This window comes from Cinclus cinclus, chromosome 3 (assembly GCF_963662255.1).
Source record: "Cinclus cinclus chromosome 3, bCinCin1.1, whole genome shotgun sequence".
In the NCBI taxonomy this organism is placed as follows: Eukaryota; Metazoa; Chordata; class Aves; order Passeriformes; family Cinclidae; genus Cinclus; species Cinclus cinclus.
The window spans coordinates 93,089,849-93,109,042 of NC_085048.1; the positions used below are offsets into that span (position 1 = coordinate 93,089,849).

The 19,194-nt window shown below is 41.6% G+C and overlaps 1 protein-coding gene across 2 annotated transcripts in view; it reads left to right on the forward strand.

Moving 5' to 3' along the window:
- TGFB2 (transforming growth factor beta 2) overlaps positions 1-19,194 on the forward strand; it is a 58,907-nt gene that overhangs the window by 19,263 nt on the left and 20,450 nt on the right. Inside the window, exon 3 of one of the 2 annotated variants that reach the window (XM_062490434.1) lies at positions 18,567-18,724. In XM_062490434.1, coding sequence (XP_062346418.1) covers positions 18,567-18,724 — 158 coding nt within the window. Of the gene's footprint in view, positions 1-18,541; positions 18,725-19,194 lie in introns of both variants that reach the window. The other variant, XM_062490433.1, reaches the window with a different exon arrangement.

Below are 19,194 nucleotides of genomic sequence, written 5' to 3' on the forward strand. Positions count from 1 at the left end.
GATTTATCCCTCACGAATGTGGAAAATTGATCATTCCCCTGCTTTCTGTGGCAGCTGTTTAGATAGCTGGGGGCTGTTTTTATCTAACACCCTCAGCAGTCTCTTTTTGCCTGAACAACCCAAGTCATGAGTCTGTGTTTGATAGCTCAGTAGCAATCTCATTCCTCTGCAGCGCCTTGGTGGGTAGAGCTTCTATTTTAACTAGGAGCCACTGATAGCTGCTGGCTCAGGGCAGCTTTCCAGCCTTGCAGCTTACCTACTGTCTGTTTTTGTCTGCACCTCCTTCCCCTCATTTGCTAACAGGCTTGTCAGGGTCCAAACTTACAGAAGTCAAGAGAAGTGTCATCTGTGGTTTCTCCTCTATTTGTAAAGTTTGTTATCCAGTCCTGAAGGCACTTCAGCTCATTTGGACATTAATTGCTCCTGACAAGGCCATGTGAGCAGTTATTCAACTCCTTGTTTTCTTCCAGGTGCTAACAAATTGTTTGTTTGTCTATTTTTCCACTCTCGTTCTGTCTTTTAAGTTCTCGCTACCCCTTAATTCCCTCACCTCCCCTTTTATTTTATTTTTAATAGATACCATAGGTTGCTCCATTCCAGTTTTCTGGCGCTTGCTACTGTATTTAAAATTACCTTTTCTTAATTGTAAGAGTAGTGTATTAATTTGTGGCAGGTATTTGCAGAAGGTTAGGTAATTGTAGAAAAATGTGCAGGTGTCCACAGTCCCTTGCATGCAAGGCTGTGCACTAGAGCTGCATTGCTTGTATAAGAAAGGTAGAAAAAAGAGGGATTGGATGTGTGTGCCAGAGACTGTGCTTGGGTCTCTGCCTCTGATCATGGCCTGTGTCTGTCGTTTTTTACACTCTGACGTGACCCTGGTTCATCAGCTGGTCTTTTAATTCATTTGTAGCTTGCTATGTACTTGGAGAAGCAAAACAAAGTTTGTTGAAATGTATTGTAAACAGCCAACTGACTTGCTGGTTGGATGTTAAAGTCACTTGTCAAATTTGTAGAGTGTCATGATCATGCCTTTTTTTGTTTTCAAAATCAACCTGAGGAATGATGAGTAGTATCTGTAGTATGTACAGTAGTGTTCTGTAGTATCTTTTACTCATATTCTGTAGTATCTTCTACTCAAGTGCCTACATGAGGCTGTCAATTGAGAAGAATAGAGCTCAGCTGTGACTCTCCCCATCTCACATTATTATTATTTTGATTCCTTTGTTCAGATAGAAATAGGATTTGATGCCCTTTCAAAAAAATGAAAGCTATGAAAAGAATGGATAAAACAGCTTCTAAGTATTTTCTCTCAGGCCTCTCTTTTGAAATAACTGAATTAATTAAGAGTAACTTTCCCATACTCTTTTCAAGAAATCAAAATAAGGCTGTATCATCTTTCTGACTCAGTGTACAATGTTGGCTAGGTTTCCTATCCCAGAGCATACAATTGATATTTACAAGAAACATAATTTTCTGCATTCTTTGGGCTTTTGTTCTTTGGATAGGGACTACTCAAGTTTCATGCTAACCCTAGTACCCTGCCCTAGTCTCCAGGACAGTGGTATTTCATCTCTTCTGATTAATAGACATTTTCAAGCATTTTTTTTTTCAGTGACCTGTATTTGATGCAGTGGATTATGTTACTTTGCACATGAACTTAGCTTTTTTACATTTCCTCTATTCTTTTTTGCTTCAAGTCTCCGTGGCTCCCTTGCTGTGTCCAGGTGCCCTTCCTTCCACTCTGGGGATAGCTGGCAAGGAAGAAAGAGGCATTATGTATTTACAGTGCTTTAGGCAAGTGGTGCCACAGGTTAACTGGAGATGTGGTTTATCATATGTAAGTGCTTTTCACCTAATCCTTAGATTAGCACTTCCATAACTTATTTCCAAAATGAACTATCTAGTTTCAAAACTATTTGTTTTCTTTCATTGCACTCTGGAGCCGTTGGATCTCCTTGCTTAGCCCTGACTTCTCTCCATTTTGACAGTATCCTATTGGAAAAAGATGTGCAGTACTGAAAGGAAATATTTTGTATGTGTGTGTGATCCCAGTTAATTTCTGCAGTAAAAGACTTCACTTTTCCTTGCAGTCTGAGAGCACATTACTTTTACTGCAGTGATGCACTGAGAACTTGTTTATCTGCTGTACACTGTCAACCCTTGTCTTGCTGTGTCCTTGCAGTCAGATCATTTTTTTAAACTTTTTTTTGCAGTGATTTTTATTTTTATGATTATTTTGTGCATACTAGTAATAGTTTTGTGTATGTAAAATAGCCTATTGTTCTGTACATTTTAAAATAACAAAAAATTATTCTCTGCAGTTTAGTATGACTGTAGGGTGGTTAGTGTTGTCCTATACTTCTCATTTGTATCTGTGATCCTGAGGTGCTGTGTATCAAGAACACAGAGCCAGGACAAAGGTGTCACCTCGTTATTGATGTAATTCTTGTGCATTTTGAGTACAAATTCCTTTCTGAAGTTTCATCTCTGAAATGTGGATCTTTTCCTTTTGATGGAGGGTCAGCCTTGGGTTGAGGAGAGCTAGAATAGTCCTGAAGCATTCTATGTTTTGTAGAAACAGGTGTGATATTTCACTGTCACCTGTTCTTTTGTATCAGCATCGAGGAGGACTCTGCCTCCAGGGTAAGCAGCCAGTACTTCAGACAAAACACCCAACTGAACGACAAACTCTTCAGAGAGTTCTCTGTTTCACAGCCACTTCTCAGGGCTTGCTCCCTCTGAATATGATCCTTAAACTTAAGTATCATGTGTAATTCATGTCAGTGTCATATGACTGGAGCAGTAAAGGCTTGTTTCTGGAGCCGCTGCTGCAGGCACAGGTCAGCTGAATACCTGCAGAGCCCCACGAGTAGGAAGTATGACTAATAATGCATGTAGAGCAGAAAATTTAAAACTTGCCATGATAGAAGAGCCACGATAGTTTTCATGCTCCTTTGAACTAATGTGTTTTCAAATAATTCTTTAGCTCATTCCAAGAAGCTGCTAAGGCATTCCTAGTCTGTTTTTCGAGCCTTAAGAAATGCAGACATTGACCCTGTAGTTGCAATCCATATTCATTATCACAGTCATGGTGTTGTATGATGCAATTTGTGGAGCTCTTTCACTGAATGTGATCTCTGTCTGGAGTCTGCGTTAGTTTTGGATTCTTCTGAATCATAAATGGTCAGAACATCTTTTTCTAATATTTAGTTGGATGTCATTTTGTTAGTCTGAAACATATTCTTCAATATTTTTTGTTTTTTCATGTGCATATAAGTGTGCCTGTTTGTATGCACGCCTCTTTCTCTAGAATATTTTGTCTCAAACATTTATGCTCACCCAAAAAAGTAAAAAGTAAAGTTGCTTGTCAATTTAAAGCAAATTTTGGGGGGGGGGGGGGGGTATTACTGTAAAGATTTGGAAGAAAATAGGTGAAACTTCACATGGAGGCAAAGAGTTTAAATTAATTGAGCAAAACCTGTCATTAGAACAGGAGGCAATAAGCAATCTGTTGTTGAGCTGGGGTGTAGTTCCATTGTCCTGGTGATACCACTGCCCTGCTGGAGGTGTGTGTCCCTACCCCTGTCACTCAGGTACCTCTGGGGCACAGCTGTCCTGCACCACAGTTCTGTTGTCATGGTGCCTCCTCCAGGCTGTGAGAAGGCTCACCAAGGAAAAAGGAATCAGGAACTCACTCCTGGTGGTGTCTGTCCAAAAGCCAGTTCTCTGCAGTTGAATCTCAGGCAGATGGCAGCACTCTGAGTGATTGATATTTGTAGTATTTCGGGGAAGGACCTTATCTTGCCCTTTGGAAAATCCAACTGGATCAACCTAGCTGTTTTATTTGGACACAGGAAAGCCAGTCTAGCCTTGTAATCCTGAACACTCAGCTGTGAACAGCACAGACCAGAACTGAGTGCCCACTATGATACGAACTTCTGGATTTCCTCGTGTGTTAACCTGTCACGAGGAGGGCCCGTGCTATAAAATGACATTTTCGTGTCTGTAATGCCCTGTATTACCCTGTGCAATGCACAAAGAGAGTCCATACCTGAAGCAGCCCTTGCAGGGAGCCATACCCTTCCCCGTTCTCTTTATTCCCAGCTCTCCCAATTCTCTTCTGTCTCAGACAGTAGAAGGTTAAAATATAAAAACTGCATATATTGTAACCAAAAAAAACCAAAAAAAACCCCCAACTTAATCCTTTTTCAATCTGTATATGATTTTACTCCAGACAAGGCAACTTTCCAGATTTACATAAACCAACATTTGAAATGGGATGATTTTAAGACTTAGAAAACTGTCTAGGACATCTTACTATGTTAACTTGAAATTATTCAGAAGAACAATCTCTTTTTAATCTTTTTTTTTTCCTCCTTACTTTTCCTTCTTTTATCCTTTTTTTCCTTGCTTTTCTGGCAATAAATTTTAAAAATTTTTTAGTTTTTTTTTTTTTTTAACTGTATCACTGTTCAGGAGTGCTCTGGGGGCTTTCACTTGCTCAGAAAGGCCATTGTTTACTCACTCTTGCTGTGCTTGGACCAGTAGAGACTGGAGGCCACAGTTTAGATCAGACTGGAAAGAGGTGGGTTTGTGTAAAAAGTGGACTGTTGAAATAAAATTTAGTCATTAGTATCTAGAACGTTTTCAGCATTGAAATGGAAAAAAAGGCCAAGTTGGAACAAGAGGGTCTGAGAAGCTGTGGTCTTCCCACACCTTGCTACTAGTCCGAGATTCTTGCAAAAACATCTGTGATGAATATTGGTGTCTTTTCAGATTCAAAGGCATTTTGTTTATTTCTGCTTCAAATTTTGAGAGGCATTTGGTCCAAGGCTTCTGAGGATTAGGTTAGCAAAGAATAACTTTCTGCCTCAAGGTCAAGCAGACCTGTAGCCTGTATGTAAATTAGTCAAGTTATACCATTCAGAGCTTGTACCTGTTGGGTTGGCCAGCCATTGCATTCCCATGGGAAAGAAGCTGGGAATGCTGTCTCTTTCTGACTAGTACTGACACAAAGCATCTCATCCATATGGTTAATTAATACAAGCAAATGTTAAATTCAGAAGAGCTCTTCCAGCCTTAGGAGGTCTTGCAGTTTGGAACAGAGAGCACTTGGAAGTTAGCATTAGTCAAAACTGAGCCTGTATGGACACAGCCCTAGGTTAGAAGGTGAGAAATGCTTGGAGTTGATCCTTGCCAAGCTATGCTACATGGTGCCAATCACTAAGGCTTGATTATAGAGAACTTGAACTTACTTGTTGCTTTATGGCTGTTCTTACTCTTCAATATCAGCTGGCTCTCAGTGTTATTCTGTAAACTCAGTTATGGAATGAAAGAAGTTTGCCCATGTTGGTCCTTGCTGTTGTGCAGTTCATAATGTGACGGGCAAGGATCGTGTAGGACAGAGCATGACAAACTAGCCATTATCTTCTTTCTCGTCTTTAATTTGTGAAGGATGATAACAAAAATATAATCATATATTCTACATGGAAAGGTCTATTTGAGATGCTGCTCTTTTTAAGGACTCTAAAAAAGCATTTAGCCCTTTTACCTTCTCTTAGTGGCATTTCTTAGAGGACATTTCTCTTAACTGTGGTTTTGATTTTTAAGAGGTTTGTAAAGTTGTGGGATTCAGTATCTTCATTTGAATTGAGTAAAACTGGTCAAATACTGTTTGGCACTAGGCAACAAGGTAGGTATGAGATGCCAAGAAGAGACTCTGCTGAGCTCTAGATGCTTCACATTCCAGACCTGTTACCTTGCAAGTGTAATATTTACTGAATTTAATTTCAGCTGGAGATGAAGAGCAAGCCTGTGAAGGAGAAGGGGAGTTAGGGGGATTTTAAGCTTGTGGAAGAAAAGCTTGACTGAGCTGTTACAGCATGCTAAATTCTCCCTGGGTAACTGACTGACTTACATGAAGATATGTAAAGAACAGTCACTCATGGGCAGTTTGTTCATGCTAAAATCAATGTGCGCTGCAGTAAGAGGAAAACAAGAAAAAGAAGGAAGGAAAAAAGAAAGGCTCACTCTAGTTCTGAATGAAAAGCACCAAGCTTTTATGTTTGCAAACATGAATGGATTCTTGAAAGGGCACAAGAGCAGTTCCAACACTTCTGCTCCTCTGCATACTTTGATTGATTCCCAGATGGCTTTATCAACTCAGAGGACTTCTGTAGAGGGGCTCATGGTCCATGGTTCAACTGGTGCTTGAAATCTTGTTTAGAAACAGTTAGTAAATGAGCAAAGCTGAAAAACTGGAAGTCATAGATAGACATTTTTAATGGGTGCAAATCATAAAATCCAAAGCCTGAGTATAAGTGAGGAAGCTTTGCAAAATCACCCTGATATTGCATGTTTCAGTCCCACAGGAGTGCTACTGGGGAATGATTTCAGATTTTTGTCTACCCAACTAAGTATCAAGGAGAAATTGGATCTAGTTCAGTTGGACTTCATTGAATTATACCTTCATGGTATTGTAGCTGAAGAAAAAGGCTATGATTCCAAATATGATGTTTAACTATTGTGCAAATTCCTTAATCCTGTTTTCCATTCATTTATGTAGTAATTAAAACCATAGACCTGGAAACTATTTTCACAGGCAACTTTCATTTGCAGCGACCTATTTAATTTCCTATGGTTTATGGCTGTATGTTCAATTTTACTTTCTTCCTCTTCCAGAAGAGGGTGAAACCTGATGGTGTTACCTTCATTATCTGTCTGTGCCTTGGCTTGGTTTCTTACAAGTTGTTCAGAACATGACAGTGTAATTTTGAGAGGAAAGAGGTTTATTTCGTTTTGTTCTCCTTAGAGAGCACCACAAAATGCACTAATGAAAAAATAATCATAAGCTTAAGGAGGAAGGAAAGTTTTAAGGGACTAATTGAAGAGAGAAAATGCCTGAGTGGTTTAAAGGAATGAAATGGTGAGAGAGCTCCAAGTGAGATGAGGCAGCAAAAGTAAAAGAGCTACCACCAAGTGTGATGAATGACAGATGTGCACCTAAAAAACGTGGGTTTTCTTTACACAGATAGAAGGAGGAAAAGGAGAGCTCACGGTTTCAAAGGTACATTGCCTTACGTGCAGTAACCTGCAGCTATAGGTAACAAGCAGGACTTGGTGCTTCAAACCTTTGGCAGTAGGACACTACTCTTTCTAGGTCCATCTTAAAAGGAAAAGTAACTTAGGACAACTTGGTTTATGGTATACTCTTACTCAGTAGTCATCCATGACTGAGCAAAGACTGCTGCCCTCCTGGGTTCTGTAGGATGCACTGTTTAATTTAATCTCTGTGCAGGGGACCTGCCTTGACCAACTTTTGTCAGTTGAAACTGTACTCTCGTCCCATACTAAAACCAAAAAAAATCAGGGGAGACTGGATGACTCCATCTAGCCTGGGATGTACTCCAGGCTGGGGGGGCCCTGGAGAGGGTTAGTAAGAGGTGACTGTCCACAGGCCAGTTTGGGAAGAGTGGGATGAGTAATCTCTGCAGAAGGTTGACACTCACTTTCATCTCTCTCACCACACTGTGAACTGCAAGGTCACCAGGAGCATAGGCAGGAAAACTATTGCCTACTCCTGCTCCTACTTAGAGGAGGCCTTTCCAAAACAGGTTGGGTAGGTTGGGAAAGCTGTAACAAAAATCACATTCCAAGTGTGAGCTGCACGAAGGATTTGGTCCTGCAGGCTTTCATCGGTCTGAGGAACATCACGAGGACTGCGTTCAACCTGTGCTCCCTCAGTGCTATGGGCTCTGAGGCAGGAAATCCTTTAAGCACATGGCTGCGTAATAGGCTCACAGGATGACTGTGAGAGGACTATGTTCACAGGGAAGCCAGTCCCTATGCTCTTTCTCTGAAGCAGAGTGACAGACTTCTTGCCCTGTTTATGTGCTAAATATTCAGACTGGTTTTACCACTTAGATCACATACATTGAATTCCAGCTGATTGAATTGCCCAACAGAAGTATAAGAGGAGAAATAAAATGTTGGACTTGAGAACAAGAGAAACGATATTTAGATTATTCTGTGCTAAGGTAGAGAGGCACAGAAACACAGCAGCTTAAACTGAATTGTGAAATATCCTGAGAATGTCTTTTTGCTGCCATTTCCTTGATTTCAACACCACTGAGTTTGTCATGTATGACGGCTTTGTGGTTGTTGTGACACTGTTGGAGAAAATTGGATTTGGGGAAAGTTTTCTTAGTTCTTTAAATAATTCAGAATATTTTCCAGGTCTGTTTTTTTCTCACCAGTGCAGCTTTATTCTGCAGTGGTACATTTTTTGTAAAGCAGATTTTTGTATAGTTGCATTGACCTGGCATAATATAATCCTTAGGACATATCCAAGAGATTTCCAGCCATCCTCGTGGATTTCGTAACACAGCTTGTGATTAGAAGCCCTTCTACACAGAAGATTAAAATGGAGATGGCATTCATGGGCTTAAAAGGCAGCTCAAGTCATCCAGCACTAAAGGCACAGGTTGGAGCCTGTGAGGAGCGTGTTTGCTGTCAGAGTGCAGCAGCCTGATTTTACAGATGGGTAACCACAGCTCGCCTTAAAGGAAGCACTGAGTCCATCTCCTTCGAGGGGTTAGCCCTATAAACCCTGGTTTCTAGCAGTGAGAGGATATGCCTGTGCTTCTCTCCAAGGATCAGGCTTAAACACGATCCTCCTTCCTGGAACTGCTTTCAGGGGTCCCCAAAAGACCACCCTGGTCCCCAGGTCTGGGGACACCTGACTGGGCTGGCCCTATAGGACCAATGTCCCGTGGTTCTTGCGAGCATCTTGACCCAGTGGGCTGGTTGACTTCTCTGCCTTGGGCACCGCTGAGGGAGGGCAGCTTTCTTACCTTACCATGGATGGCAGGTCCCCCCCAGGGCAGCAGGATGCTGCTGCCTTGGCTTCATGCCTGCGGAAACCCTGGAGCTGAGAGGAGGGAGAGACGCAGAGTGTGCAGAGCTGTGTGCAGGCATGCCAAGCTCCTCTCGCTGACAGGGAAGATAGATTTATAACAGAAGGAATTTTTGGTGTGAATCTGAGGGATTCAGTAGAAGTACATCTGAATAAAGCATGTTTATAAAATACAGTTCCTTAGTAAAATGGCACTGTGGTAACACAGTGAAGCCAGTCTGAATCCTGCTGGCTGGGCTGTGAGTGCAAGTGAAATTCATCAGAAAGGTGTCAGGAAGAGGAAGGATTTAAAAAAAATTAATAAACATATATAGACTTTCTCAAACACACACACATAAATAGAACCTTACAGCCAATCTGCCACTGAGAAGATAAAATGTTGTTGTTAGATAAAAACTATTCAAGGTGACTTGGGTTTAGTAGGGGAGGTTGAAGCATTGATGGGGTTGAAGCATAGGGGGTTTCAGGCACTGCAGTCAGCATCCCAATGTCTGTGTAAAGCAGTGGGATACACAGCAGTGCAGCTGGACTTGTGGTCTTGTCTGCCTCCTCAGCCTGCCAGCAGAGAGGTCTCTTTTTACAGAAGGTATCACTTCAGTAGCCTGCAAGCAGAATGAGATTGGGAAATGGAACAGGAAAAAATGTTACAGGGAAGACAGTTGGTCAGTCTTGTGAATGGTGGAAGGTTGGTTTGCTCTGTTTTCACTCACTGAGGTCATTGCAGCCATGTAACCTCAGCTGAACTGTGCCAGCAAGTCAAGTCTTAGTCTGCCTGTGAGAAAGGTTTATGTTCCTTGGTGAGCTTTGTCTTTTTACCCCACCTTTTTTTTTTTTTTTAAGATGAGATAGGCAATTGTACTTGCAATTCTTCCTTATGATTCCTAGCTGAAAGAGGAGCAGCCTTTCATGGAGAGAGATGAAAGACACTAGGAGTATTTTTCTTGCATTCCAGTGTAAGTAGAATAGCGAAGTACATACCTGAGTAGTTTCCAAACACAACACACATCTATTACATATTTGATTTCAGTGGTGATATGTGATAACCTGGGATTTCATTCAAAGGATCCTGATGGGGATTTGAAAGGAGTTCTTCTTCCCTGAATGTTCACAAAATAACTGCTGAAAGCTGAAGGGCCTTTTGTTGGCAGATGAATTCACAGAGAGGCTGGAGACAGTTTCCTTGTACTGAAAATCTCTGTGCTTGCAGCTGTGGAGGTAAATTCCTGGCCCTTTTCAAAGTGTTGGGAATGTTTGGTCAGTGATTTCAGCGGGACCAAAACTTTCCTCAGGTTTTGGAGAGGCTTTAGTATCTTCGTAACTTGTTCTAATGCCTGTTGACAGACACAGCAGCTTTCCTGTTAGCTTATCGTGCACCTTACCTGGAGAAAAGGATCAGCTTCTCTAGGGAATGCATGGTCATGGCCTTGCTGTGCTGGCATCCAGTGCAGGAGTGAGGGACACATCTGAAGATGTGTTTTTCTCTCTCACTATTAAAACTGCAGTGTTGCATACGCAGCAGTGAGATTAGAAGGGGTTTATGTGTGAGAGAGCGAGCAGTTGTGCTGTACCTTTACCCTGTTTGTTTTAACCTGCTGCAAGATTAAGACTCCTTTGTTGAGGAATAAAGACAGTAGTAGGGTTTGTGTTTACATTCCCTCTCTGGCTGCTTCACATGAGAGGTGATTTGTAAAGAGGACTTTGAGAAGAGGAGAATCGAGGTCAGACCTTTCAGATTTCCTGAAATGCCTGGAGATTTATATATGGGAAAGATGGTCCGGAATGGAAAACTCAGCATTTGCTGCTCTCCAAAATAATCCCAAGTAATTAAGTTACCCCAATTAAGCATTGCTCAAACAGCTCAAAATTTAGAACAGCTGAGAACAGCACTCATGTGATTTGTCAGTGTAGTTTGTGTTACCCAGCCCCTGTGTTTCAGATTGGATGAGGGAAAACAGGCCAACAGCCTGGAAAGCTTTGAAGGCAGGGAGAGGAGGGTCTGGTGAGTTCACATGGTGGAATTTCTCTTCAGGAAATTCACATTCAAGCAGTCGTGAAGAGGCAGAAAGTGTCTCTTGAGCACCGTGCAGGTGTTCTCATGTGAAGTGCTGGTTTACTCCAGGTAGGGAAAAGAAGTATCAGGCATGGGGCAGTACTATGTGTGCTACTTTGTCTCCAGAGGGTCTGCGCCCTAGGAGGGTTTCCCTGCTCCTTTTTAAGAAAGAGGAGTATTTGGGAATGGTCACACCCAGTGTGCCTGGACTGAAGTTCTGGTTTTGTGTTCCCGAAAGGGACCAGACAGTTTCCCCTTTCATCTTAGCCAGAGGTTTCAGTGATTTCAGCAAACTTTTGATTCTCCTCCAGCTTCAGAAGTTTGGATCCAGGAGGTTGATTCGAGAGGCTGTGTTTATTCAGATTATTCTAGAAGTTAATACTTAGAGAGCTTTGTTTTGTAGCAGAAGTGGTCTTCTGGGTAGTCTTTGCTTTCTTCAGAGCTGCAGAAGAAAAGTGCACTTTCCTAAAGGAATTCACTCAACAGAATATACTCTCAGAACAGGAGACTTTGTTAAGGAAGAGGATTGTGTCTTGTAGTTGCCTCAGGACTGCTCTGTGGAGGTGAAGTAGTTACAAGTTTTTGTAATCTCTGTGCTGGTTTACCTTACCATACATCTGAAGATGTAAACTCATACATGTAGTCCGTAGTTCCAGGTGTCTTCCTGTGTATTCCACAGGTGTTAACTTTTTGTTCCAGACATCCCACACAAACAACTCATTTCCTACAAAGCAGATTGTGTAGCTTGTCTGGAAGGACTGTGTATGTTTTCCTTAAGTATTTTTCTCCCGTTGCTGAAACACATTTGTATTTTCTAACCTCCCCTGCAATGAGCAGTGATGGGGGACAGGTTTTCTTCTGTGGCAGGCTGCACCCACCTGAACTCTCCTTTGCCCTGCAGCAGGAATGTGTGAGGCAGCAGTGCCTCTCTGTCATTCACAGGATCCTGAAGACTTTGTCTGATGCTTTTGGTCATCTCAGGTAAAGCAGAATGCTCCTGCAGCTTTTCTCTTTGGTATCAAATACGATTTTCCTTTGCCTTTTGAGTGGTGGAATAGCTGGGAACCTTTTTCAAAGGGGATCCCTTTAGGGTATCTGCTGTAGTCCAGACTCTTGGTGTTGTGCCTCATAGGAGGTGAATAAACCTATGTGATACTGGCCTAGTTTCTTATTTTTCTATGGAACCCATAAAAGAGGGAGGAGAGAAGAAGCCATTACTGCTATTCAGGATAGGTATTTTCTCTTCCTTCTTTATGCCTGGTGTGAGTAGTATGATTTTTTTTTTTTTTTTTATGCTGAATGCTGTTTTGGACTGAGTAGCTAGTAGCTTGAAAATAATGGTGCAAGGGTGGCAGAGAGAGAAGGTCCAGTGGAAAGAAGGATCTAAATTAGGGCTTTCTGTCAGATAAGATTCACTTGAATCAGACAATTCAGTGATATAGCAAAATTGCAGCTCTTCTTGCAATGGTCTGCATACCAAATTAACATCCAAAGCAGTCAGTTTCAGCTGCAGCATTTAAACACGGTTGAGGTCAAACTTGCAACATGATTTTACCCAGCCAAGGGAGAACAACAAACAGAACAACAAAAACAAACAAACAATCAAAAAGACACAAAAAAGCACACACAAAAAATTCTGTTGAACTGTTATAGTCTTAAAATAGCAATGGTAGCTTTTCAAGGCAAGGTTTCTTGCCCTCTTTAAGACTCATCCAGCTCCAGTGTTGTAATAAGGCTGAAGTGACAGAAATTAAGGGAGCATGTAATAAGATGCCTTTCTCTTTGCATCTTTATGGTGACCCACAAAGCCAGGACTTAAACCTGTTTTGTAAAAGGATCCTATGCAGCAGCTTTGCTACACCACTAACGATTATTTGAGTTTATTTTGCTACTTGTCTTTGTGAGAACTTTAAACCTAAACTTAAACTTAATCCTGTGATTCTCCAGAGGATAATTACAATGTCTCAGAATACTTACTATGCCAGTTGCATTTTGACCCAAAGATGACTGCAGGATGTTTTTCACCATTACAGAATTTGAAAGTAAAAAAGACAATTATGTAAAAGTGTTGTCAGAGTCCATCAGACTCCAGAGCAATAGGAGTACCTTGAGGGAATGAATTATTTGGGTAACTGGAAACCTGACTACCAGATCTGTTTGCTGTTGAGATGATTGCTTTGACTAGTCATCTTTTGATTCAGGCTTGGTGAACCAATGAAGAAGTAGTAGCAGAACCAGAAGGCCCTTGTCAGATTTTTAGTAAGGAACACGTAATTTCATAAACGTGTCCCCCGAAAATTCCCTCTTTGCCTCATTGTGCCTGTTTTTTAATCTGGAATGTCCTGGTGTTGTTTACTTTTCATATATTGTCATAGATCTTAAATATGTTTTAGAAGAGGAATAGCAAGTGGTTCAACAGTGAAAAATATGTCACAAAATCTGCTAATTCAGTATTTATTCTTTCTCAACCTACTGTGTTCCCAGTGGGTTTTTTTCTGAGTTCTGGTGCACAGTCCCTCATCAGTAGCAAATGGCTGATGACAGATAAAGGTAATTCCTCAGAGGCAACTTTGTAGATAAAAACTGGAATATTGCAGTAAGTCTCTTATGCTGCTTTTATACTGTCTGACTCGGAAGCCTTGCTGCAAGAAGCCTGGAAGCTATGCCTGAGGAGGAATAGCACAAGTGCTTGGTCCAAGAGCACTGATCAGCTAAGGGATGTACTCATAGCTTAATGTCATAGTGGGATTTACCCTTGAGGGCCAGTCCCAATTCCTGGATATGACCTATGGCTTCCATTATTAAGTCCCCTTTGATTGCAGAGAGACAGTTTCCAGCAGGATTTTGCAGTCACATCAGGGTTGGGAGGGATGAGCAGTGTGATTATTATGGGCTTTGGGAGCCCAGATACATTAAACAAGCTTCTCATTTCTTGGAGAGACTTCCCCTGGAAAAGAGGAGAGGATTTGTGACCCAAGTGTGCCTAACAGGAAGGATGGGATCCTGCTGGAATGATGTGCCATCACAGCTGACAAGATGTTCATCCTTCCAGCGCATGCTGCTTCACTTACCGTGTCTTTGAGGCAGCCTGACCCAGCTCCTGGCAGGGACCCCAAAGCTGAGCAGGGAGAGAAATTCACACAGAGGGAGAAACGATGTCACGTTATGCTGCCTGTTAAGAAAAAAACCATAGAATTTGTTATCAGTGAGCTGAAATCTAAACAGCCTAAATGGTCCTAATAGTTAGAGAGGTTAGGGAAGCTTGCCAGAGCATGGAAAGCATAACAACTGCATTTAATAACAATCAAGCTCTTCTTATAAATATTTGCATGTGCTGCTTCAAAGCCTACTACATGGTCATTCATGTACTGCAGTTAGAAAGATGAGGAGTGGGGAAAAAAAAATGAGAGTGAGAAGAAAAGGGCACTCCGTGTTTTGTAGCTGCCATAATAAAGAATGGGCAAAGCACCAGAAAGAAAAGAAAAAGGAAAAGAAACCCTCCAAAGTTTAATAAACACAAAAGGGAATAAAAATAAATCTTTGGAGCATTTATTACAAGCGCTTGATGGAAGGATTAGATTGAAGCTCTCAGCCTTTCCAATGTGGGTGTATGTGTGAAGGCGGCCTGTCTGGCCTCTTCCAACGAGAAAAGAAAAGTTGTTTACATTTCCTAACTTGGGCTGTGCATGTAATTGATTTCTCTTTGTTTCAATAAGAGAAATGAAAATTCAGAGGGGAAAAAAAAGCCTAAATTGGATACAATTGAATTTCGGTCTTTTTCCTCGCCAGAACGAAGGCTCAGCTCTCAGAAGAGCTGTGTCAAACAGAGTGTTTTGTTTCTCCTGAAATGTCAGTACATGCAGTACTTGTGAGGAAAGCTGTGGATATGCAGGGCCTAGTTCATCAAACACAACTGCACAAGGCAGAAGCGTCATCCTTTTTTGCAGGTTATTCCTGATTTGGGGAATATCTTCAGCATGAAACAAACTTCCTATCCCCACTTTCAGTTTCAAGGTGCTTGACTACACCTTGCTCTCCTCCCAGGTGCTGCTGGGGGCCCGTGTGCTGTTTTGGATAGTTGGTCAGAGAATGTGTTCAGTTCCTCTCACTGACAGTGTTCCAACCTGGAGCAATAGTGAAGACTGTGTTAGGATGGGTCTCCTCACCCCTCCCATCGGTGCTTTTCTGCTCTGTCAGAGCAGGGCTGTCCAGGTTGCTGGCACAGAAGCCTGGAGGATGCTGGACATTGAACGAAGTCAGTAAGAGGCAGAAGAGACCACAGTGTCCTTATGCACTTAATCACTCACATACCAGAGTACATTTCAACCTGGCAGTTCAGACTTCTCCTGTAAAGCAGCTGATGAAGTTTCAGCTTGTTCAAGACAGAAGAAAAAATAAAATAAAAAAAAAGTAATAATAAAAAAGAGTAAATTTACGACGCTTGGTGTTTAGTAGCCTAAAGGGAGGAAGGATGGATGCTGCCTTCACGTTCTTCAGCTGTGTTGTGCAACTTGTCTCAGTTGTGATGGTTGTGGTTGTGATTATTACAGCTGGAAGTCTTCAGGTTTTTTTGAGGGTTGATTTAATGAGTAATTTAAAAATGATAAAAATGGAACCTTTCATTGCATTTGGTATTTTCTCTCCCACCAAAACAAAAGAAATCTGTGTTTTCCTAGCTCCAGGAAACATATTGATTTAATTCCACTCATTAATGATAATAGTTCAAAGAATACTTCAGAAGTCAAGTCTGCAGCAGGGTAACTGTGTTTGCAGACTAGCTTGGTCAGAGTCATCCATGTGTCTACTGGAGTCATGGGGCCAGCCAAAACCAGAGGGGAGTGCAGAGATATCCAACTGAATCTGAATTGATACAACTGTGAGGTTAAGGTGGAGTCACAAAGAGAGATAAATTGCAGCATCTGAGATCACTTAAAGGCTAATCCAAGACCTTGTAGGCTCTGTAGGGTTCTTACTGTTCCTTTAAAGGGAGTTGCAAGTCTCATTTCTCAGACTTCATGTTGATTAATTTTCACATAAACCCCAGTTGTGCAGTCAGCCATTCCTCCTTTTTTTCATCAGTCCATGAGTAATGCCTTTTCCTCAGTTGACTTCCTGTGGATACTGTCATGAATGATAGAGTAAAGAAATCAAATTTCTTATGTGGGATTTTGTACATAAAGATGTAAAACTATCTTACAAGAGAGATGAAACTTCTGAAGGACAGGAATTCCTGCTTACTCACAGAGTTGTCCCAGGCCTGCCTTCCAGTGGAAGGTAAATGCAGTTTTTGCAGTGCTCACATGTGAACACAAAAACAGGCACACTGAAAGAGTATTCGTTCTCTGTCTTCCTTACATATGAAAAGGAGAAAAAATATCAAGGCAGGAATGGTTCAGGAATATCCACTCGGATACGTATTCAGAGATTTGTAATATGCAGTACCTAAAACAAAGAGACGGGAAAGAATGCCTACAAATATAATACAAGAAAGTTCTAGGAATAAGAAGCTAAATATAAACCCAAGTGACAGTTAAATAGGGCTTTTCGATCTAAAATAAAGTCAAGATGAACAGGGTTTGTCTGTGCCAGGGCAAGTGAATGGCTGCTAGTTTGGCTTGTCCACAGTGAGCAAAATGGTAGGTTGATGCCTCAAACAAATGTCAGGGAAGGACAACTTACAACTCATCCTGGAAGCATCAATCTTATATATACATATTATTATGCCAAATTATATTCCTAGTAGGATTAGGTTTGGCTGAAGAACAAGTAGTAGTCTCGGAGTTTCCTACAGCAAGAAAAATAAACTGAAGATACTGTTACTCTCTTAAAGGAGGATGTAATCTCCGAACCAAGTAGCTTTTATAAGAATTTGCAAAATGTATCAACATCCTAGTTGGACAGAGTTAAGCCTTTCTCAGCAGCCCTTCCTTACTGTTTGGGAGACTCTAGCACTGGTGTGTTGCTGATGGGAGAGAGGAGTGGCTTTGGCGTGGGAGTAATTTGCATCTTTTTGCCTTCGAGTTCTCACTGTGAGATTGTAGCAGTTTCCTGTCAATAAGCATGGTAGCCAAGAACAGTGATTATGATGCCTGGGGGGTTATTTTCAAGCACTGCAGATGTGAAAGTCTGAGAGCACTTTTTTCTTTAATTAAATTGAATCATAAGGAAGTCTGGGGTTTCCTGTACATAGTTGTACCTGTTTGATCATACTGAGGGTTTGCTTTGGGGAGTACTCTTTCAGAGGATTGTTTTGAAATGTTTTGAGAACTTTTCATCTCTCACTTAGAATGCATCTGCAGTTGAGACTGAGATTATTTCTTCATCATCAAAGATTTTCTCATAGCTACATTTATTAAGTAGTCAGTTTGAACTTACTCAAAGAGCTACAAAAAGTGGGTCATTAAATGTGTGACTGTGAGAACACCTGTGCTTCCTCAGCTGAAAATGCCTTTCCAGCCCCCAAATACAATTTTCCTTTTTCCTCTTTTTTTTTTTTTTTAATTTATCCACTTCAGTTTTCACACTGTAAGAGAAGAATAAACCATTCTCTTGATTTGAACAGAGATTTGTATCAGGCATTTCATCTCCTGTCTGAGGAGTGAGAGCTTGTCTCCTTCCACTCTCTTCCCCCGTCTCCTCTCTGACGAGTTTGGGTGTCAGGCAGCAGTGTTGCAGGCACATTTCTCTTGGTGCTGCTGCTCTGGACAGTGTGGAAGGGCCTCAGATGATGACTGAACCCCTTAGGCTTTCCTGGTTTGTGCAAAACTGCCTTGCTGCTTACCCTTAGTCAGGGTTTACCACTGGGAAAAGGAGAAACATAGAACCTAAACTAAGAAACCTAAACTGAGATGTCTAACACTGCTGTTGAAGACTTGAGGCCATTTTTCTGGGTTTTTTTTCTGCTTTTGCCCAATATATAGTAAAGGGTGGTTATGTTCATGGCTTTTAATTGCTTCCAAGTGGTCAAAATTCATGTAATCCTTTTTACAGTGTCTGCTGCCTGCTTGCCTTTTCCCTTTTGTTTTTCCTTCCTCTTCTCTTCCAGCCGTCATCACTATAATGAGAATTACTATTTTGTTCCAAAAATATCCTTTAATAACTAGGTATGGAATAAAATCTGAAGCTGGCTAATTCATGGTCCATATTCTGGGGGAAAGTGGGTTTCAGAGAACATACAGATCAGATGAGCTGCTGTTATTTGTTGCCTTAGCAGATCCTTGTGAACACTCTGTAAGCCTGAAGGCATTTACTGTGTACCAACTTCTATGCTTTTTTCTCAGTTGATAAGTATTTAGGATTTTCCACCAGTAAGTTGAAAGAGGGGAGGTTTAAATGCATGACTTGAAATGGAGTTGAAAGTAGTTGTTAATCTCTGTTAACATGGCAATCTTATAGAAAACTCATGGGGTAGATTTTCTTAATTTTCGTTAAATTGTTAATAGTACTGAATTGACCATTAGAAACTGAACCATGCTTCAGATATTTCCCTGACTGAGGCCATCTTGTATTCAAATGTTTGAAACAACGACATATTTTATCATCAAGAAGAGTCATAAAATCCCACTGCTTTCTTGCAGACGCCATCCCGCCGAACTATTACAGCCTTTACTTCCGAATCGTCAGGTTTGACGTGTCAGCCATGGAGAAGAACGCCTCCAACTTGGTGAAGGCTGAGTTCAGGGTCTTCCGCCTGCAGAACACCAAGGCCCGCGTCTCAGAGCAGCGGATAGAGCTGTACCAGGTATGGAGGCACCTCGCACGCCTCAGCTCCCCACCTGGCTGCTGCAAACCCTTCTTGCAGGCAGAACAAACCGTGGGGAGAAGCAGTCGGGTCTCCTGTCTTGTCTTGGTTTGAAGGACGGGTGTCTGCTAAGAAAGGCAGGAGCCTCTCTTGAAATGGAAAATGTAACCCCCCCCCCCCCCCCCCCCCAAAGTTATTATAATTTTGAAATTAAGGGGCTCTCGGGCAAAGATATGGGAATAGGAATAACAGTTCTTTACTAGGAAAATTAAACTAAAAATGCAGTAATACAAAAAAAGAAAAACCAAAACACTGACAGAGTCAGAATACAAGCTGACACCCCGTCATTCAGTCAGGGTGTTGGTAGCAGTCCCATTAAATGGTGGCTGCAGTCTTCCTGGAGTGACAGATGTGGCTCTGTTGGAGCAGTGCTCCTGTAGAAGGGTGCAATTTTCCTCCAAAGGTCCAGTGATGATACAGAAGGGTCTG